At 45.1% G+C, this 23,508-nt stretch overlaps 1 protein-coding gene and 1 pseudogene across 2 annotated transcripts in view; one reads left to right on the forward strand and one right to left on the reverse strand.

Moving 5' to 3' along the window:
- SPON1 (spondin 1) overlaps window positions 1–23,508 on the forward strand; it is a 333,204-nt gene that overhangs the window by 295,701 nt on the left and 13,995 nt on the right. For both annotated transcript variants that reach the window (XM_066633015.1, XM_066633016.1), the window contains exon 8: window positions 14,076–14,277. In XM_066633015.1, coding sequence (XP_066489112.1) covers window positions 14,076–14,277 — 202 coding nt within the window. The remainder of the gene's footprint in view (window positions 1–14,075; window positions 14,278–23,508) is intronic.
- LOC136637779 (5S ribosomal RNA) lies at window positions 14,803–14,919 on the reverse strand (annotated as a pseudogene).

Genomic DNA, 23,508 nt, shown 5'->3' on the forward strand with positions numbered 1-23,508 from the left:
GTGGATTAAAAAAACGCACTATAGCAAATCATTTTTAAAAAGTTTCTTTGCTCCAGTGATTGAAAACAGCCTTGCTGACCTTTTGACTCTAAGAGTTATTAAGCAGACAATCCATCAGCACTTCACTCAGCCCCTCCCTTCACCAATGCAAAATGATCACCTTTCTTTCATGTGCTGGGGGAAGGGAGGGGTCCGCAGGAGAGAGAAGGATTGATGGATTGTTAGCCTGCTGCCTCTCTCTCTCTCTCTCTCTCTCTCTCTCTCTCTCTCTCTCTCTCTCTCATTAAGGAGGCTGTTGTTAAAGGACTGTTCAGTTTTTAAAACTGATTTTAAAGGGATGCATTTTCCCCCTTCTCCAGGGATCAGCACATTCTTTCTCATTTGCAGGGGCCATTCGTGTTGAGTCAAATCTGTGTATAAATAGGCTGGACCCGTATAACACACTAAGGAAGCATTATGAGGCAGGGGTAGCCTTAACAGATCTTCCAGTTCTAACTCTGGAAAGATTTGTCAACTTTTAAGCATGGTGGATTGAAACGTTTGCCCACAGATTCCCTTATCAGGAACATATCAATGTTACGTTTCTTTTCTTGGTATTTTGCATATCGTGCTCCAGCTCTGCCCAAGTGCATGTGAATCATGACCCTTTATATTATAGACCCAGTCCACTTATGACTGAGAGATCATCTTGTGTGGGACAAGTCATCTTTAACGTCTAGATTCCTGTCAGGAGAATAGATTGTCCCTGAGAATATCTGAAAGTTGGCCATCCCTGTTATGAAGTATTAAAAGAAATCACACAAATATTCTCAATTTTTTTCAACATTCAGCCTTGAGTTTCTTCAAGAATTGGCCTTAAGGCCTTGGTGAGGCTTCTCCCTCCCCTGCCATAGCTGAAATCCAAAACGACACCTTGAGGTCTGTCCCTGTGTTTTCTTTTATGCATTATAAATTGTATCTGGAATGAGCTGTTCTGCTCATGTTGGCAGAAGAATTCCGCCACTTTAACTCTTTCCTTGACCCCTGTTTACAGGAAGAAAGGGAAGACTGGAGAAGAAAAATTATTTATTGCTGCAGCTCCCAGGCCTTACTTTTCTATTGTGGAGGACGTACAACAGGTCAGGAGAGAGTCCCATACTAATAGACTTTTCTCATATCCTTAGGATTAACTTGGGGGAAATTGCCTGACCTGTCTGTACCTCCATAAAATAGAGCACCTTAGCTAAAAGGCACTATATTTTTGTTGACTGAAAAGTCCCTGAAGTTGAGGTTGGAAGACCTTCGTATATAATACTGGCATGCAGAAATATTATTGAGTGCAAAATAGAAGACCTTCATTAAATTTCCTATTTGTTCAGTAGGTCACATCTCCACACACATACCCTCCCTTTGCCTTCACTTTCTCAATCAAATACAAACTGTCTAAAAAGTATAAGTACAATCACAAAGATATATTTTGCTCTCTCAGGTTTATTCGTGCATAATGTATGAGCCCTTTCAAAAGGTTTGATTGACATTCAATATTTTTTCTTGGCATATAAGATCACAGTCCCTCTGCTATACACACCAGAGACTCTGTGAGCACAGTTGACCTGAGAACCTTTCATGGGATCAAAATTACTTCTATTTTCCTGTTCCAGGGATGAGAGGATCCCAAGCTGTGCATGCGCAGGAATCCCTTTTATTTTCTAGGACATGGAAACTAGCTTGGAGAGACAATAGACAAAGCTACAGCAATGTGTTGCATAGTCACAAAGAGTGTGAACTGTTGCCTCCAACAGCAGGGTGCTGTAGCGTATCTTGTTGGTTAGAGCTTGTTAAGTTGGTCACTTCTCTTTCTGTGCCTGTTTAACAATACCTCTGATAAAAGACCTAACTCATGCTTGACTTCAGCCTCCCTTCTTAAAAAATGTATTCATGTGAGATTCACGGGAAGAGGCTTTGGCTCCAAGAATATTCCCTCTTTCCACTGGGAGGGGCAACACTTCTTTGAGAGAGGAACATTCAGTAGAATTATTTGTGGCGTGAAGATCAAATAAAAGAATCTGTTTGCGTGTAGGCTGTTCCCTAAGCTAGGCCAAATTTGAATTTAATGAGATTTCATGATACCAATATTTGCAATTACAGCTTTTCATCCAAAATTAAAAAAAAAATTATGGAGCAATTGATTTTAAAAGCTTATCTGGGGTTGAACACTTTGTTGTCAGTTGGACTGTCAATTTTAAAAGAGCCACCTCTGGCCCAATCCTATCCTCCCGTTGCCCTGTTTTTCCCCCCCTCCCAACCCCGTTCTGCCCATCCTTGTCGCCACCCTCCCCACTCTGTTTCATCCCCTCCCCTTTGTGAAGGGGCCCCAAAGAAACTTTGTACCCCCTGTTAAAACTACTCTCAAAATTTCTTCTGAGAAATTTCTTCTGGGGAGGGAAGCAGAGGCATTTATTGAGTCCTGGCTGATACAGTGTGCACAGTGATTGATTTGGACAGTGGGTTGCAGGAGTGAGGCCCTCACTTAATTCTTAGGAAACATCCTTGCAAGAAGCCAGGGTTGGGAAATACATCTTATCAAAAAGTGATACGTATTAGGAAAAAAAACCCACTTCCTTGATTAAAAACCAGAGGTGCAGAATACAGGCAAGAATTCCCCTGTGAAAGTTGGAGTGGGGAATCATATGATTTGGGCGCACCAGTTAGTTTCCTACCCCCAGAGGAAGGCTCCCAGTCTGTTTGATACAAGGGCTTCTGGGATTCCTACAGTGTCAGGACGTCTGCTAGAGGTTGACTGGCAGTGTAGGAAAAGAGGCTAGCATGGCTTCCACTATGATGAAAGCTCTGAAGTTCTTCCCTTGTTTGTTTCCTTGACCCTCGTCCGGGGCTGCCTAGCTGAAAAGGTGCTGTGCCTGCCACAAAGAAGGAGCAAAATGTGCACAGGTGTGACCAGGGTCAGTGCTATAGGCAGCTGTCTAGGATGCAAACCTCAGGGGACACCATGCTGACCTTTGAGGGGCACAGCTGTATACAGATTTGTTTTTTTTTAACCCATGTAAAATTTAACTGCAATAAATGCAACAGCAAGATATAAATAAAAATATGTATTTTTTTTTTAATTTTAAGATCAGTACCACAACATACATAAAACGTGTCATGAGTGCGAATTCGCTAGAGAAATCAATGATGTTAAAGAACTGTTAGTGGAACAAGAAGGAGCAAGCAAAGAATGCTGTGGCTTGATCCATCAAAACAGATGCAAAAATGAATGTCCAACAATTGAAAAAAGCCATGCTTGACAAGGTAGCATGGAGAGCTGTCGCCTATAAAGTCACCAAGAGTCGGACACGACTGAATGGATAAAACACACACAAAAAGAACATACAGGCAGGCGTCTCTATCTGGATTCAATTATCTGTGGATCAGGAGGGGTCCTGCACCAATTCCGTTCCCTTAGTTTTTGTGTTTCTTCTTTAAACAAAACAAAATGGTTGCTGAAATGAAGAGCATCTGAACCAGCCTGCATGCTAGATGGAGCCTAACTGGACATTAACAGGAAGTGCTTTCCATTAATGAGTTAGTCTCCCTCAGAGACATAGCACAGTGCCTCGGCACTCAGGGTAGTGACATTACGACGTCACTTGACATCAGTGGTGTAGCTTACGACCCTGTTGCCCATGCAGAGTGCAAAATGATGCTCTGGAAGTGACATCACTTCCAGGTTTGAATTCATACTCACTTTTCAAAAAGTGAGAAATAAAAAATGTGCCACGTTTTCTTTGCAGGCAGTGCTCGAGTCCTGCACTTGCCTCGTGCTGGGGGGGAGAGGAGGCTGTGGAGAAGCAGCCAGCCTGCTGGCTGGCTCACAGTGGCTGGGGGGGGGATGAGGACTGGGGGCAGGCAGGTGGGAGGAAGCCTCCTGTAGAGGTTCCCCTTGAAGGAACGGGGTATGAAACCACCAGTACCTCCTCCTCCGGGGAGAACCCAGCAGTGACTGCCTTGTGCCCCTTGCAGGATTCTTCCTGGAAGTGGAGTGCTTGCTGCAGTGACTTCAACATCCATTCTTTCTCCACAAGAAACACAAAAACTAAAGCAATGGAATGGGCATGGAGGGCATTTGGGGGCTGCTTCAGTATTTGAATAGTGTCCCCCTTATCCAGTTTCTGTATCTGTGGTGTGTGTATTTGTGTGTGAGTAGTTAGCCTTGCGTAGGGCACAAAATAACCTGGCACCATCCCTGGGTGTGCCTCAATGATGCCTGAACAAATGGCAAATCTGCTCTTCCCAGGAGTCTGACTCAGAATTGAGCATTTCCACAAGCCTTTGAAATGTTTCTTTCTACTATTAAATTTGACACTGTGGTGTGTCATGACTTCATGGTGAATCTCCTCTAGCCCAGCTCCAGGGAGTCTGGGAAGGAACCTCAGATGTCTAGCTGCATCTTTTGTCAGGGCATAAGCTGGTGAAGATGGTGGGCTTCCTGACACACTTGGAATCTCATTGCCTGCCAAAGATGAAGTGCCACCCAAAGCGGAAAGTGAGTCCAAGGATGTTTTTGACAAACAAGATTGACACCTAGTGGACACAAAGATACACCAGGCATTAGAACTCCAACTCACTGATGAGCAGAAATGAAGCAGAGCTGAGCATTGCATTCTTCCAGGTGTACACACTCTCCCAAAGAACTCATAATCGATGCCATGAAATGTGAAATGGGGTTCATCCCTCCAGATATAGGAAGTGATGTCAGGGCTGATGTAGCCACAGAAGGGACCAAAACATGGCAGGCATAATGCTTCTGTAATGTCATATCCTCCACACCTACAAACAAAGCTGTGGGTTTGAGGTTGATGCTATGGGGTCATGAGTCTCTGTGAGTGCAGCAAAGGGGACACCGGCTACCATTTACTTCCCTCTTTCAGCCTTCTTATTCTTTCTGCAGTTTATCTTGCAGAACATGTTGCCATAGTTTATGATGGAGTAGATCAATGAAGCTGCAAGACGAAATAAAGGACCATGTCAGCTGATGTGAGAAAGCGAAGAAACCAGAGGGCCTTCCACTTCCCATGAGATCCCTGACTAAGAGAGAGGCTGTTCACCAGTCCATATCTCTTTCTTCACTGAGTGCCTGGTTGTGAGGCCGTGAGCCTGTTACACAAACTGGAAAAGAATAAAATAATTGAGGACATGTGGGGAAGCAGGATATCTGGTCTTTATTTCTTTTGAATTCATATCTTATTTTTCAGTTACAGCCACACATTGATGCTCCTTGATCCTTAGGGGATTCTCCAGATTTGGGGGCTACTTTTCATTTGGGGGAGGTTTTCTCAAGAAGTCTTTCTTCCATGGAGGCTCTCTTACTGTGAGTGATGGCAGTATGAGCTACCTTTTCCCTGCTCACTCCCAATTAAAAGGGTGAAGCAGTTAGATGGGTGTTGTTAGTCTGCTAGGTGACCCTTCCCCATTCACTTACATGTGTGAACAGTCCTAGGGTCTGCACCTGAGGAGTTCTGGCAACCCTCCTTCATGGTCCTCAGGTCTAGGCCAAAAAGCTAGTTCTTACATTCAGAAAAGAACACTAGTAGAGAGACGCAGTTCCTTCTCCTTGGGTGATGTATTGACAGACCCTGCACAGAGACCCCTAAATCAAACCAGGATTCATCTTTCCCCCCACACTGAGACTTTTCCCTTACCCAAGTGTGGTAAACCAACCTGAAATCCAAGATGGAGAAGAAAAACTTTGACCCACTTTGGCCCACTTTGACCACGCCTGTTATCCTGACAGCTTACATGCGGCTGCCTTTGCCCTGGAAGGCACTGCGAGAGGGACCCTCTGGAACCCCACAGGGTGTGTACTTTGCCCTTTCTCTTCTGAGGCGGTGACCTGGTGGATGGTCACTTCCTCTTGAGCCCCGGGACACTGGAGCTCTGCCTGGGAAGTTATGGATGGGGAGACAAGAGCGGAGGAGGCATTAGTGCCCTGTCTCCTCCCCAGACTTTGAGGACCTCGGAACCCCTGACATTGGTACCCCGCCTCGGGTGAACTTGCAGGGCCCAGTGAGGACCAGGTCCAGGTTACTTGTGCCTCCCTGGAATAAAGCTTTAAAGTGATCCAATCACTTCACTTGCATTGTTTGTGGTGTGTAATTATATTCCCCTTCACTGATGTGTCCAATGGGAACCCATTCAATGCACCCCTGGCCCCTTGCGGTAGCTCTGACCACCTCCAGGATGCAACACTTGCATTTTACAAGAAGTTACATTGCACTGGAGAGCAGGGCCAATGAGAGGGGGATGCAGGGGTAGTTTGTACCCAGTCCCAGGGTCAAAAAGGGGTCCAGGAACCTCAGGAGAGGGCCAAAAACTTTCCTGGAATGTTACATTTTCCAATGTCATCATGGCCCATGAGAAGGGGGTGCAGGGGGTACATCATACCTGGGCCCAAGGTCAAAAGAAGCCTGAGAGCCAATGGAGGGGAGCTGGAACTTTCCTGGGAGCTCAGAAAATGTTTGCGTATTTTGTGTGAAGACTAGCACTCGCATTTTGGGTATGCCCACATAGTTTTATATATTGTGATTCGTAGAAATTATGATCCAATGGAGAAGGGAAAGGGCCCCCCAAAATCTTAGTACCTTCAAAAGGAGACCTCTAAACTTTTGTACCCCCTGATAAAATTCCTCTCAAGAGACCCTGAATGTGAGGAGACTCCTGCGGGTGGGTTTGAGCTGGGAAGAGGCAGAATAGGATCTCAGTGTGCAGGACTGCCATTGAGAAGATCCCCCTCCCACCCCTGAACTGCCCTGGACTGTCCACTACCCAGATTTGCCCATGATCTTCCCCTGAACCTCTTCTGCTGCCAAAGGCAATGATGGGGGTCAGAGTAGGTTCAGCAGGCCACTGTCATCCTAGTGGCTGAGGCCTGCCAAATGGTGGAACAGCTTTCCCACTGTTGGCCCAGAGCTTAAGCTGCTGGATCTTGGTAGGATCTTCTGTCATCCTTTTTTATTTATCAATAGCAAAAGAGCTATTGCTGAATGCAGCTCAAGGAATTCCAGCTTCAGAGACTCCTGGATGAGACTGACTTTTTTTTTACCCTTTTCAGTTCAGTCAGCTATGTTTTCATAGCTGACCTGAAACAGCTTTGGTCACTGTGGTGGATGCCTGTGCTAGGTTTGGTATCTATAGGTATTATTTTAGAGGGTTTTAACCAAAATCATCTGGTTGATCAGTTGAGCAAGCTCTGCGGCTCATTGTTTTTTGCTTTGGATAAGATAGCACCAGAAGAGGTTTAGCATGCTTTAAGTGAGGCTATAGAGCCATGATGCTTCTTGGATACTTGCTGCCCTACAGTCAGCCTTCTTATATTCAATGCATTACACCTTTGAGATTGGCCAGCTGGTCAGAGCCTTTGCGTTCTGTCCCAAAAGATGAGAAGATGCCGCTTGAAGCTGTTGAACACAAATCTCTGTTTGCACATGCATAACATTTTCAGTACCAACAGAAGATCAGGGCTCCCAACGGCTGTATGTGGTGGGTGTAATAAATATAATTAATGTCAGAGGTATACTGCTGCTTAGTTAAAACAACTTGAGGATGGGCAATTCAGGGGGTGAAACATCCTTCCTTTGCAACAACTTAAAAGTGGGTGATATTTTCTTTTTATTGTGCAAGACACGCATCAACCTGAAAAGTGTAATTCTGTTCCCATTTTGCTTCCATCTGCCATGTTTGGAATACATAATTAATAGAGATTTTTTTTTTAAGTGCTAAAGCCGTGGCAGCTTGATTATTCTTACTGTGAAACAGTACATTTAAATTATATTACAGGATGTGATAAGACCTTGTCTTGGTGATTTTATCTCCCATCTAAAAATAACAGTGCCATATTCATGAAATGCAATGACGTGGAATTAGCTGAGGAGAAGCAAGTTACTGCCTGTTTCTTTATATTTCTGGAGATGGAAATACACATCCGGCTATACTGATAAATTAAATGTATTATATTGCATAGAGAGAATAGCAGATTTTCTCTTATTCTTACCCTAATACTGGCACCAGTACAATGTGGACGAATTATACGGCTAGCCTTGTAGAATGAATTGATGGCGATTCATTGACTGGAAGCCCATTCTTACTTTTCCAGTTCAATGTCGAGCTGCCCATTGCCCGGGCATTATTTTGCCCATTTCCATTGTTATAGGCTATATTATCATGCCACTTTAAAATCCATAGCAATTGGTTTAACAGGTTCTTTCCCAGCCCACTAGGCTGGGCTGTTTTGCTCCACTATTTGGGCAAATTTGGTATTTAGGTTTGAGCATGACAAATTTGAGCATAGCCAGGTTTTGCACTCCTTGTATAGCATGGAAATTTTACTGGATTGGAAAATATGGAGGAAAAATTGAGCAGAGGAAAAACAGTGTCTGTTTTAAATATTTTTGCCCCGGAGACAAGAAGCCAAAATGGCAGTCCTCTATGCTCAGGTATTTATGACACACAGAGATGGAGGATTGAGCACACAGACAAAATCTAACACCACCTCTAGAATCAGCTTCCTAAAGTGACAACTTCACTTTGCTTCACAGTGATGCTGCTGTTGGCATGCTGTGTTGAAGTGTGTGTATTTGTTGTGTGTGTGTGTGACAATGTTGACAAGTACCTGTAGTCTAATGGCTAATTACTGAACTGGCAGTTTACTGTATTCTACTGATTTTTAATGGGTCTGGTGTAGTGCCCCAGGAGTGGGCCCAAGTACCCCGGAGTCACTGAGCTCTGAGGGGTCCACAAGGGACAAGCGGGGGGTCTCTGCCAAGGTCTGCCCCAGCCCACAGGCCTCAGCTAGGAAACGGGGGAAGGGGGTTGCACCACCCTGTTCCTTCTCGCCAGTCATGGTTCTCCTTCCTGGCTCACAGGCTTGCTGGCTTCCCCACCAGCTAGCAGCCTTGCCACCACTGACCCTCAACATCGGCCAGGCCAGGCTGGGCTTTATATGTGATAAGTCGGCTCCCAGCCCTGCCCCTTCCCCTTCCTTGGCCCTATAAGGCTGGTCTTGGAACTCTATCCCCTCTTGCCCCCCATTGCCTTATCCACCATCTGCCACTTGGGTGGCCACTCTTCAGGCGCAGGCTGATTGCCTGAGCTGATTGCCCTTTCTGACTCAGGCTGTCTCAAACTTGCCCCAGGTTCAGGCTGATTGGGTCAATTGCTCTTTCAGATGGGGTTGCACCTCAGGCAGCCCCTGCTGTCTGGATTGGGCCATCCTGGTGTGAGGGGGAAGCCCCAGGCCCTCAGTGTGGCCAGCCAGGACCGCTCCCGCATGCACACCTCCCGTTCGGCCTTCCCTGTTCCAGGCTGTTCTCCCGAGGCCAGCACCTCAGTGATACTGTGGCTGCGGTGACTGTCGCTCCCTTGGGTGGGCCACCACAGCAAGGGGGATCGCTCCCTGGGTGTTCCCAGCATGTGCATCCTCTTCCCCTCCTTCTCCTGCCCCCAGCGGGTTAGGCCATGGCCTGAGCTTGCTCGGGGGGCCTCCCTCAGCGCAACATGCAGCAAACAGCAGCAGCTCATCCAGAGACCCTGGAGATCTCTCTGCAGCTGTCTGAGGTGGCTCACCACTGCAGTTGGCATTTGGGGCTGTGTCCCGTACCACCCCTTGCGAGCTGGGTAAATGGGCCATCCAGCCTGGACACCCTGATAAAGTTGACAAAGGAGGATACAGAGGATGTTTCCATTTACTGAGTCAGACAATTGGTTCATCCAGGTCAGTCTTATCTACACTGGCTGGCATTGGACCTCTTGATTTCCAGACAGGGGTCTTTCCTACCTGGAGATCCAGGGAGATCTTCTGCATGCCAGGCATATGTGCTGCCGCTCAGCCCATGATAACGGCCAAGAAGGATTGCAAATACATGTCCAGTCAACCACTCCTTGTGTTGTATTTCCTCAGTAAAGTATTGGAAAATTGACCAGTAACCTCAGCAAGCTGTTCCCGAAGAAGTGACGTGGCCATCGTAGTTCTGTTAAGATCACACTGCAAAGACTATTGACTTCAGAAGGGACATGCTCTTTCACAGCAATTCTGAAATTGACGTGTGCAGCTGAAATCCTGAACCTGCTAAATCAGTTGAGAACCTTACTTTTTCGTTCAATCGGTGCTCTTCCATCCATCAAAGATATTCTTAGTGGAGAGGCATGCTTGTTCAAGGGAAGCAGCAACTGTGTGCTAATGGTTTGAGACATTAGAACTTGACTGGCCAAAACGCTACAAAGCAAAGAGCAATCTTATCGTAGCTGCCCAGGTGATGGATGAAATGACAGCGGAAGCCTTTTCATCTGTAGCTCTTGTGGTGTCCTATCCATCTTGCGAATGTTGGCACACAGAATTGGCCAGATTTTCTCCTTGGAGGTCTCCAATGAGAACAAAGGCAGAATTTGAGCCTCAGTTATACTGGCATGCTTGAGAACAATACAGCCTACATTCTAGGAATTTCTCTTCAAACAGCATATGCATTTCCTAAACAGAGAAATGGCAACTATTATATAAAGGCAGGCAAGTAGTCAGAGCTTTGATGACCTCCCATACCTTTTTAACTTAAAACCATCTCAGTAGAATATAAAATACTAACATTATGCTTTGTAGTTACAAAAATTAAGAGCTTTTCATCCTTTGTGTGGTAGTATATTTGAGTTTATGTTTTGTTCATACCTCTGATCCCAGAGATTTTCTCTGCAGCCCAATCCTAACGTGTGCTGGAGCAGGCAGGCCAGCTGGTCTGCAGTGTATCCAGCACAGCGTTGGAGGTGGACCAGGCACAACTCAGAGTAAGGGGACTTGTGTCCCCTTACTTCAAGTAATGTCCCATCCACCTCAATGGGGCTACCTGATTCTGCGCCAGCTAAATCACTGGCACAGATTCAAACAGCCAGGCTCCTCAGGAGGGGGATTAAAGACTCTGTCTTAGTGCTGGAGGCCGGTCCCACCAACTCAGCCCAGCCCACCCATTGCCCCACCCACTGACTGCCTTCCCCCAGCCCAAAACGCTCTTCCTCCAACTCCCCAAGCCCTCATGCCAGTCTCTCCAGGCCTTCCTTACCCCCTCCTTGTTGGATCCGGCGGGAGCAGGCTTGTGTACATCTTTCTGCTGGTGCGGCCTGCTCCTGGGTCATTACAGATGTACCTTACAGCATGTTTGCAACACTCCTGGGCCAACGTAAGGGACTTATGCTGGCCCAGCACGATCTTAGGATTGTGCTCTTACAGTCATAAACTTCTATTGAACCTCTTGAAAATATGTGCTCTCACTTTATCTTTTTCACGATGGTGGATATTAGTGAAAATGGCAAAAAATTAATTATTATCAGACTTATCAACTGAAAAGTGTTATAGAGAAGCTGAATCTTTTGTTTGCTATGAATTGAATTATCACCTGAATCTGAATGATATTCGACAAGTTCTTAAAAGCTGTATGACATTAGGCAACATATTGCAAGTTTCTTCAAATGGTTACGTTATATCTACAAGACACTGAACGCCTTTCCCTATGAGATCCAGGGCCCAATCCTATCCAATTTTCCAGCACTGGTGCAGCTGAAATGCAGCCTCAAGGTAAGGAAACAAATGTTCCCATACCTTAAGAAGTCCTCTGTGACTCCTGCCCCACCACAAGATGCAGTGCATGCCCCATTGGCACAGCAGCCCTGGCACTGGAAAATTGGATAGGATTGCCCCCCCCCTTGTTGGCTCCACTATGGTCAACCTTTAAGCAGGCACTGAACACTTTTTTATTGTTTCACATTTCTCTAAAATGTTCCTTTTCTGTGATTAATTTTATTCATTCTTATGTTTGTGCTTCTTCATTATCTGGCTGCTGTTTGAGTATTTGTTTATTGTTTTAAAGTTATTTTATGAAGTATTGTAAACCTCTTTGGGTGAGCCCTTAAGTGAGGCAGAAATATAGCCCAAACTGTTTTAAATAAACACTATCTATGCTCCACTGTTTTTTAACAGTCATCTATTGCAGATTTTATACTATGTCTTCAAACATTTTCCTTCCAGCTGATAAATGCTCATGTCCATGTGTGTTCTAATTTGTGTGAGGATTTTACAAGGAAGCACAGATTAAGGTATGAGATATCCTCATATCTTCTGTTTCAGATTCAGCACAGAACAGTGACATAGCTGGAAGGAGTGCTGACCCCTGACCTGGGCTGCACTCCTTACCTAAACCCTCTGATCATGACTGGGATTGCGCACCGCTCACATCCAGAGGGTGTAAAAAACCGGAAGTGACATTTTAAGGCCTTCAGAAGGCTTCTGAAGACCAGGGAGGCTGCACGCTGCCTTCTCAGGCCTCAGAACACCCTCCAGACACAACCAGAGCACAGGTCCGGTCGCGTTTGGAAGGGCATGGTTGTGAGCAAGGGGGCAGGACCCTGGCAGCTGCAGTGGGGCAGCATGCCACCCCCTCACTGAGTACCACCTGGGGTTCTGTGACCTCTGTGACCCCCCAGCTATGCAACCGGCACAGAAAATATACCTATGCCATATGGCCAAATTATGCATTACCAAATTCCAAACTTTAAATCCCAGCCACGATCCTACCAATACCTTTGCCCATTGAAAACCAGACCAACAGGGAAGGTCACATATCTCATTCAGAAGGCACTCCAGTTCATGCTTAGGTCATCAAACACAGAAAATTCAAGAACTGGGAAATGCCATTGCTGACACATAAAAGTGAACCCTAAGAAGTCAAAAGTATATATGCCTGGTATGCACCAGTCTTGGCGGAAAGGAGGAGAAAAATTCTGTACAGGTAAAAGTCATAGGGCAATTATCTACATGACAATTTATATTAGCGGCTATGTTTCATTTATTCTTCAATCTCCTTATAACGCCACTTGATATATGCTTTCTGCCTAATGACCTGAGCTGTTTAGTTTGAAGAACCAGGCATGAGGATGCCAAAAGCCTGTGCTTGATTACCTGGTACCTTTATGCAAGACTTTATGCAAACTCCATCACTGCCAGCCAGTGACTGTGCCCTGCCTCCAGCACCAGAGGGCAGCATTTTGCAAAAGCAACATGTTGTTAGAGAGCTGAGCAGGAGCAGGAAAGATGACCAGTGACCTAGTCCTGCTCATTCTCGAAGCTTTCTTCCACTGTGGTTCTCATGAGGGTGCTCCCTCATTTGCCAAGGATAGGATGGCACAGAAGTACAGGTGCAGCAGGATGAGATACCTGGTTATACACAATTTACTCGGAGGAAATAGTTTTCTGCTGCTGTCGTTTTGTGAATAGCAAGGGTGGTTCACTCTTTAGATTGTCAGTCACTGCAGATTCCTGGATGTTGTTATTGGCCAGCCTGCTGAACAACCAGATTGATTCCATCTGCAACATATCCTCTACTTAAGGGAATCCTTGGCGAGGAGTCAAAAATCTGGGTGTGCTGCTTATCACCATGGACGGAATTTGGCAGAAAAGTGCACAGTACTTGGCTAGAACATCCTCTGTCTGATGCTACAAATCTCACACATGCCTGACCATTACAATCTAACCAATGGTTCTTTTGAAAATGTTCCAAGTATGAACTTTATCGCTGAAGCCTTTCAAAATATGCCTTTTCTGTAGAATGCCTTGTCTACATTGGTTACAATGATAAGCAAATATTTTTTTTTTCCTTGCAGGTGTGATAGAATGATTCCTTGACTTCTTTTTCAAGTGGATTGGAAGTCCCAATAAAATCTAGGAATAGACTAAGAGCCATTTCATTAAAGAGACCTGGTTGCCTTGGTGTTAAAAAGAAGATAGTGTTCTCCAGCAATATCAGATGCTTTTACTTTATCCATTTTTTATTGTCCTATTTCAGGTACATGCAGAAATTCAGCTGCTTGTCACTGTGAACCTAAAAGCACTCTGCTGGAAGTGCTGTGTCAACTTTGGTTTGGGTGTGCCCACAATCCCATTTTATGGGCTATGGCACAAGTCCTGCTATCATTCAGCATGCAGCATTTCTTTGCTCAAAACGCAAGCCAGGGGCTGCTCAAACAGCATATGTTGCCCTAGCCAGTTCTCTCTTTTCTGTTTGCAGGAGAGCTGCTCCCTCTGCTGAATTTTCTGTGGACAGAACACGCCATTTGATGTCTTTCTTGACCATGCTGGGCCCTAGTCCCGACTGGAATGTGGGGCTCTCTGCTGAAGATCTGTGCACCAAAGACTGTGGATGGGTCCAGAGGGTCATTCAGGATCTGATACCGTGGGATGCCGGCACTGACAGTGGGGTTACCTATGAGGTATCAAATCTATTAATGTTTATTTCGAATGTATGCCATATTTGAGAACTGAATCGTACAAAGGCTTTTAGGGGATTCAGTGTCTTCTGTGAAAAAAGTTCTGAAGAATGGCAGATTCTCTTTCTCCTTTGAAACCATGGATCTGCAATATTTATTGATTGCCTTTTTTATCCGGCCCTTTCTCCAAAGAGCTCAGAGTGGCACATGTGGGCCCCAGTGATCTCTTTGCAATAACCCCAAGAGGTAGCTAAAGTTGAGAGGTGGAGCCTGGCTCAATGTCATCCAGCAAACTTTGTGAGTAAGAAGGCATTTGAACCCAGCCCCAGCTCAGCTCAGCACCCAAGCATGACATACACATCGCTATTCCTTTGGATAAAGACATCCCTTTTTTCTAAGGGAAGCACTGTTGGCAACCCTGGTTGCAATTACCACGATTTTCATGACATATGTACAAGTTGTGAACAAGTCCCAGGCCTATATTGCTTTGGTGGTTGGCAACCTTCAGTCTCAAAAGACTATGGTATAAGCCTACAGCGCCCAGTATTCCCAGGCGGTCTCCCATCCAATTACTAACCAGGCCTGACCCTGCTTAGCTTCTGAGATCAGATGAGATCGGGTACGTGCAGGGTAACAGTTGCTGTCTATATTGCTTTAGAATTTTGCTTTGGAATGGCTATTTAGTGGCTCTTATGTGAGGCCTTTTTATACTATTGAAATTATAACAAATACATGTATTTCCCATGAGTAGATGGTCTTTTTGAATGTATGTGATGCCAGAGCCTAAGAGCTGATGAAAAGGCAAAGAACAGAAAGCTTAACTTAGGGCCCAATCCTATCTCACAGTGTGCTGGTGCATACTGCAAGGTACAGCAGTGTACCATGAGGTCTGTCATTGAGGCAGCCACTCTGCACAGTGCCCCCACAGGTGCAAAGGCCAGGAGGCTTGCACTGCCAGTGGTGCTGCACAAACCAGCTGCCAGCAAGACTCTGCCAGTTGTGGGGGCAGATCAGGTGCAGGACAGGGTGGCACCTGGTGGCACCTGTATTCACCATATCCAAAACCCCATCCTGGACCTGACATGCTTCTGGCACACTCCTCAGATCCACATTAGCAAAACATCTAGCATAGATCTGAGGAGTTCCACAAAGAACCAGGCAGTGGCCAGGGAAGCAAATAAAGTTTTTCTTTTCTTACCTTTCCCAACTGATCTGGGTCCCAAATCCTATCCAACTTTCCAGTGCTGGTGCAGTTGCACTGTGGCCCTGAGGAAAGGGACAAACATTCCCCAACCTGGAGGAGGCCTCTGTGGCTGCCCCCATACCACAGGATGCAGCGCATGCCTCATTGGCATAGTGCACCAACACTGGAAAGTTGGATAGGATTTGGCCCCTGGTCTCCTGCTGGAATGCAGGGTACTGTGGGCATTGTACCGAGAGCCCTGCATCCTGCACACTAGTGAGGGATAAAATTGGGCTGCCAGTCATGGAAATGTCCAGTCTCAACACTGGTAATCCTCCATATACATTACCATCTCAGGAAAAGCAGATTGTATGATTCATAAGAACAGCCGCACTGGATCAGGCCATAGGCCCATCTAATCCAGCTTCCTCTATCTCACAGTGGCCCCACCAAATGCCCCAGGGAGCACACCTGATAACAAGAGACCTGCATCCTGGTGCCCTCCCCTGCATCTGACATAGCCTTCAGAGGAGGGAATACTTGTCATTTACTCTGCCATTTTGATGCAAACAATGGGTTTAACACCCATTCATCCTTTGCAATTTTTCGTAACCTGGTCCTGTGGGTTAACTTTAGCTGCCACAGTTTTCCAGGCAAACTCCCCTTCTCCCTCATTACTTGCATTTATTTTCATGGATTGTCTATGCTAGTGTTCTTCGAACTGCAAATCATGATCCCAATGGGATCGCAATCCGCATTTGGGGGGGGGGGTCACAGCAACCTTTCAAAGCCTGTGCAAGAGAGGGCTTGGATCCAATCCAATAGCTGTACTGCCGTTTCAGAACTGAGTTCTTTATATAATCCTGCACAGCTTCTACTCACTGTCTTGCGCTGCAGCTCCCAAAGCCAGCCCTGCTCAGGCTGCTACCTCAGTTGTTGTGAAGACACAAGAAGTAGGGGAAACTGTGTGGGTGGGGGCAAGGGTGAGCCGATTGAACCCAGGAGAGGGGCAAGATCTGCCGTGGGTGGGTGGGTCGGTCTCTCTCTCTCTCTCTCTCTCTCTCTCTCTCTCTCTCTCTCTCTCTCTCTCTCTCTCTCTTTCTCTCTCTTTATTTTTCAGAGTTGTGGCATAAAAAGGGTTAAAAACCACAGGTCTTCAGAGGTCTATAAGATGCCAGTACAAGAGAGCTCTGCGCTCCCTCACCCCATGCCTTTTCTACACTGATGCAGCTGTTCCTTGCACATAGATTCCATTCAACAACTGGGGTAGTGCACAGCTACTGGTGCAAGACTTCCAGCATTGACTATGAGTGTAGGCTATGCAATAAATCAGCAGCAGATTCTGGGACTGCTGCCTCAGTGCACAACCATAGCTCATAGAATCTGTCCCTTTATTTGGGAACCGGGCAAAGAAAATGCAGCCCTTTAATAAAAGCCATACGTTAGCGTTGCATGAGACAAGTATCCCCTGAGCAGCATGAGTATAATAACTCCTGTGTAGACAAAAGGATCGATAATTTGTAATTAAACATTGGGCTGGCCTTTTAAGGGAGAAGAAGGCTGGATCTCAAATGAGAACCATTTTCTGTAAATTGATATGAAGAGTTTTCTGTCTTATATTGTATTATCTTTCCAAGAATATGCACCCCATGCCCTTATCACGGGGGGGGGGGGGGAGAGACATGCTTAGTTTGTCTTTGGAACCATTTGTTGGCGAGGAAAAGCTGGATAATATAAAGATCAAAATATTTCTTTTGGAGTCGATATGGCTAGAAAGGGAAGTTTTTATGGTTTTCTGGAGCCCTCATTTATTTGCCATCACATGTCCCAATGTGCACACATTGGGTCCTGATGACTCTCCATGAAAAATAAACATATGTGTGAACGAGCCCTTTCTATTTGTTTCCTCAACAACTGTATGACCTGTTTGTGCAAGATATGCTCTAGTTCCTTAGCTATACCTAGTAACAATTCCATCGACAATCTCTCTCTAGTCACTCAGGAGGTAAAGGAGCTGAACATGTAGCCAACAGCCCCTTGGAATGAATAGGGGTATACCCAAAGCAAGGGTGAAGGTGCTTGTTGTGGTTAGGAATACCCCAGCTAAAATTGCTTTGGAGTTACTGTACTGTCATAATATCCGAAATGCTCACACAGATCCAGCAATGACTTGTGCACAATAATAGGTTTCCATCTGTCTTGCAAGTGAACAGTAGAAGGTCTCACGCCATTTAGGGAATGTGCAGCTCATTGTGGCACATAGTTATCTGTGGAATGAGTCATGATGACCTGTTGAAATCAATGGCACTTCACAGGAACCCAAACTTTTCTTGGGCTCCTGTGCCAAAAGCCTCCATTCAAGGCCTGTCCTGTTCTCTCTGGTTATCAGAAGTGCTGTGTGTGCCCACCAGAGGCGTCGCTAGAGGGGGGCGGTGCACTAAGTTTTGCAGAGAGCCTCCCTGCCATGTGCAAGCAGCTCCTCCCCCTCCCCTGAGGAGCCATTCACCTCTGCTTCCCCCACCCCTGCCCACATGGCTCCAAAGGGGAGGGGAGGAGCCGCTTGCACGCTGCAGGGAGACTCTCTGCAAAACTTAGTGCACTGCCCCCCCTCTAGCAACGCCTCTGGTGCCCACCCCTGCTTCATACAAGGAATGAGTGGGAAACTCTACAAAGTTCTCTGCGCACATCAGTGACATGACAGTGGAGCGGCTGCTTGGTGGAATGGTAAATACAAGCGACAAGGCCTGACAATGGAAAAACACAATAAAAATGTGGGGTCTTTATTCATTTGTCTTTACTAAGCAAATTGCAATCCCAAATTTTTATATGCTAACACCCAGAATCATATGCTCAAACAAGAGTAAGTGATTCTAATATTCCATTGACAAAATCAGGCCATTTTGAAGGCAGCCTGATGAGCATGCACTGAAAATAATTTGATCCAATTTATGAACATTCATGCTGAGATAACCAGCACCGTGTGCCGTTTTCTACCCATGGCTTCTCCGGAACAGTGTAGAGATGATTTCCATGATTCATAACAGGAAGCCTGATATCTTACTGTTCTGTCATTGTATTGCTCTGTGTGCTCTTATCAAACTTCCTGCCTACTATCATTTTATGCTCTTTAGTAGAATTATTGTTTTGCAAGCACTAGATTGCAGTCCCACTGAATCTTGTTGCTTGGGATGCTGTTTTCCTTTCCCCAAATGTGCTTTTTTCCCTCATTTTATCATTTACGATCCAGCCTCCTTTCCTAGCTCATTTCTCACTGTAGGTCAACAGCTCCTGATTTACTATTCCCTGAAATTCCCTGAATTAATGTGTTCTTATTGTTGCTCCCAATCATTAATATAGATGTCAATGGAAAGAAGAAACAATACTGCTTGCTAGCTAATAGAACAGTTTGTTGCTCATTATTCTTTGGAACAGGCTTTTGGACAGAAATAATGACGACATTCTGGTCCGAAAGCTCATCTAAAAAAAAATGAGTAAATGATGCACTTTCCCATCACAACATCCTGTCCTGCATCATACATTAAACAATTATATCACCCCTGGAACACCACTGCTCGCTAATAAAGCAAGTTGCTTGCATTGACTTCTGACACTGAAACAAAGTTATCATTAGACAAATCCTTGACTGAGTTTACTGGCAGCCCAATGTGGGTGCACTTTACATGAGAACAAATATTCAGGGAGTTACAGTTGTGGCCATTATAATAAATCCCAACTCAACTCTGTTAGTTATATGCCTTAGCATTTAGGGGTCATATATACTGTATTCGATTGGATATGCCCTGAGCAGGCATGTATGTAAATAGTTTTAAGAGTAAACAATTTTTAATATAAATTGGAATGTTGCAAATAATCCAGTTGGGTTATATGTAGGATTTTAATTTCTGTGAATAAATAAACGCTAGAAAGCCCAACCCTCTGCTGTGGAAGGGTGATATTGCATAGGATTAAAGTTTCAAGCAGTGGAGGGAATACCTGAGTCTCTTGTTCCTGCGCTGGGAGCAAATTATACCTCATAATCACCTTTCTTCATTGTTGCACTAATGATGGTGGTGGTGCTGAAGATGGAGAAACTCTGTGAAGCAGGTACACTGCACAAATGGCTTTTGGGGAGAAGAACTGGTACAGGAAATGAGATCAGCAAGGATGCCCAGCTCCAGCTGAACCAACAACTGAAATGCATTTGCTCCACTCTGCTCTTTTTAACAGGTGCACACATCATCATGTGCCCTATGCCCCATTTCCACCATTTCTTCCTCCTTCCCGTCACTTCCTCCTTCTTCACCTTTCTCTTCTTCCATTGTGGGCACCCACAGCTTATTCAAACTGACCAGGTGGGAAGAATTATGGGAACCCTTCCAAGGACAGCAAGTGAGAGGAGGTTGGGACAATGAGAGGTGTGCAGGCAGCAGGTGATAGTCTTCTACCAGTTTGCCTCCTCTCCAACTGCTGCTCAAAGAAGCCCACTTTACCCAACTTTGTAGGTGGGCCAGCCCTATCAGCAGGGGTACTTTGCGCGCATTCTAAGAACCACAGATTGGCTCCCTAAAACAAAGGTGCAGTTTGCTAAGTACTGTACTAAGGAGGTTCCCAATTCAAGGAAGCAGAGGCATTGGAATCAGTATGATGATGTCACAATATTCCTTAAGGGAAGAAGTATGCTTCAAAATTTGTATTGCATCATGTCACTAAGAGCGCAATCTTAACCAGCTATCCAGCACTGGCATAGCTGAATCAGTGGGGCATGTGCTACATCCTGCAGTTGGAAGGCAGTCATGGAGGCCTCCTCAAGGCAAGGCAATGTTTGTTCCTTTACCTCAGAGTTGTATTGCCCTTATGTCTGTCCTGGAAAGTGGGTTAGGATTGCGCCCTAAAAGTCCAAATTACAGAGGGAAGGTTGGTATTCACAGGATCTGGTACCCACTGGTTTGACTCACCACTGATACTAAGGTCCACCTTTAAATGCCTTGTAACTGGGGGGGGGGGAGCCAAAATCCCCTTTCCTACCATCATGCTTTTAAACAGTAATAATTTCATTCCACTAGATTCCATTATTCACCCCATCTAGTGGCTCAATGCAGTATAGCATCTATACCAATGCATTCTGGGGCAACAATGGTGAAACAAGAAGCCTGGAAGTGGGTCTTTAAAGCTATTTTTCCACTGATTTGGTATCAACTGATTTTTTTATCCACTGTAGTTTCCAGAATGGAACCCCAGTGGATAACAAGGCACGACTTGTACACATTTCTTGTAATTAAATAGCTATATGATGGATGAACTGGATTGGATCTGTGGCAATCAGGGAGGTGCTACTTTTCCTTCTCTGCCACAGTCCAGGTTAAAATAAAATAAATAATAATAATGAAATAATTATAATTAGCAAGAAAGTGGCTATTAGCCTTTAGAGAGAAGTTTCCATCAGCACCAATGATAGTTTCTCTCTTGGGGCTTATAGAAGCTGTAGAGACACAATTTCTTTTGGGAACTGTTGTGCTGTGGAAAAGGGTTAAATATAGCTTCCTTACTGATTCCAATTCTGATCAGGGGGCCTCCATGATTTTTATTTGGCTTTACTAAAACCAAAAACATAGGGACAAGCTGTGATTTAACATGTAGTTTGGCTCTGACCCAGTGTGGGCATGATGTTCCAAACATTTGTCTGTTAGACCAGACCAAAAAAAAAACAACTTTCTCTACCCATCATGTAATTAGTCTGTGGAACTCCTTGCAACAAGATGTGATGGCATCTGGCTAGATACCTTTAAAAGGGAATTGGACAGATTTTGGGAAGAAAAGTCCATCACAGTTTACAAGCCATGGGTATGTGTAACTTCCTGGTTTTAGAAGTAGGCTATCTCACAAAATCAGGTGCAAGGAAGTGGCACCAGAATGCAGGTCTCTTGTTGTCTTGTGTGTTCCCTGAGACATCTGGTGGGCCACTGTGAGAAACAGGAAGCTGGAATAGATGGGTCTTTGGCCTGATTCAGTGGTGCTCTTATGTTTTTATTACTGTACATTAAAATCAGTTGTTTTCAATGAGAGGGAATTTGCCTTCCCCAGCTGAGCATGGTAGCATGATCCATTTCATAGTTGAGAAATATCATAGCATGACCTCAGTATGTGATTAACCCAGACGGTATCATTCACATGTGCAAGTCATCCGATTATGCTAAATAACCACATAAGCAATGAACATACATAAGTAAACCAGACCACAGAACCTTGAGGGGAAATGGAACAGTTTTGAATGAGCCTTTCCTAGATTGTCCCAGACCACTGCTGCCTGGGCAGTGTGAATTTCTGATTTTCTTGTTGTGGATGGCTGACTCCTCTATACTCCTCTTCACTTGCTTATCTTTCCATCTGTATCTTGAAACTGGCTTCAGCTAAGTATTCCTTTTTCTCTGATAACAATTTTGGGTTGTTTCTTTAAAAATAATAATGTTCTTTGTACTGCTAGAGTCATAATACAGTCAAACTCAGGAATCTTATAAATGAAACACAGAGAGAGAGAGAGAGAGGTTTGTAGTGGATGGTTCTGATCTGAACTAGGAATCAAAGCATTCAAGGCACTATTTCCCATAATCCCCTTTACAGAATAAAGTGCTTGGATTTCTTTCTGTGCTTCTCCTGCCACCTACCTGTCTGTTGTTGTTATTCTCAGAAAGAAATTCTGCAAGCTAGGAATGCCAGGCTGCTGATTTTTAAAAGGAGATACTGCAGTGAATAAAAGTTAACATATAAAAGCCAATGTCTAATGTAAATTCAGCAGAAGGGAAAAAAGAACTCTTTGTTCCTTGTTGAAAGCTTTTATTTGGGGGGGGGGGGGATTGTTAGGTTTATTTTAAGTATGCTACCTGTGCTGTACATATGGGATGATGTGAACTTAAACTTTAAATAAATGAATAAGAGTCTCCTTCAAGGCTTATTATGAACAGATGTGTGATTCATGGGATTAAGGGGACTGCAAAAACCAGAATAGTAGCCCATTTTAGTCCCTTGGAACAAAGATAAAGTCCTATGTAGGTTTGGTTCCTAGTTGACATGGGTCTTTGGAGACAAGCCCCGCCCACAGGGGTTTTATCTTGTCTCATGGGCAATCAGGGCAATCAGTGGCAGTCCTCATGACCAGAGATTCATAGGCAGAAGCCCATAGGCTAGTGCTTCCCAAACTTCTACAAGGGAGTTGGGAGCACAGTAAACGTTTTCGGGGGAGGAGCTTTGGCAGCAATGGGATTCCCAGGATCGCTCTACTGCCAGAGATGGAAAGGAATTTTCTCACTTACCTAAGGGAGTGCCAGCCTCGGGGGGGGGGGGACCCACAGATGCCTCTGCAGGGCTCCCCAAATCTCCAAAACAGTAAAAAAATGAGATAAAAAATCACTTCTTGTTTTCAGTTCAAAACCAGAAGTGGGGTTTGATAACTTTTATTTTTACTGTTTGGAGGCTAGGGGAGCCCTGCAGAGACATCTGTGGGGCTTCCTGCACCCAACTAGAGGCCAACACTCCCTTAGATAAGTGAAAACCCCTCCCATTCCCAGCAGCAGTGTGATTCTGAGAACAATTCTGAGGCATGAACAAGTGCTTCCCTGGCTGGTGGGTCATGACCCACCAGTTTTGGAACCACTGGTAGAAGCTTATCAGGGTAGAGGAGAAGGCAGTGGTAAGGTAAGTCACTCTGCCGCGAGACTTGCATATCATCCCATTACCTTCTTTTAGCTCCCTGCATATAGTGTTTGGGCCCTCTCAGGAGTTGGCCATGAGTCTTTGATAGCCCTGAACCTCCAGGCCCAACCAGCCCACTGCTGGAGTTGTCTCTATGATGAGAATATACTGCAGGCTTGCAAAATATGTGATCCACCAAGCTAAATGTAGCCCACCAGTCACAACTAAACCTTCCATTTTGGCTGTCTGCCTGGAACTGCAAAAATAGAAGCATTGTCAAGTATCTGATGATCACAATATACTTGTATAGTGGTGGGCTGCATTAAGATTAGGAACATAAGAACATAAGAAGAGCCCCACTGGAT

This window comes from Tiliqua scincoides, chromosome 1 (genome assembly GCF_035046505.1).
Source record: "Tiliqua scincoides isolate rTilSci1 chromosome 1, rTilSci1.hap2, whole genome shotgun sequence".
Classification (NCBI taxonomy): domain Eukaryota; kingdom Metazoa; phylum Chordata; class Lepidosauria; order Squamata; family Scincidae; genus Tiliqua; species Tiliqua scincoides.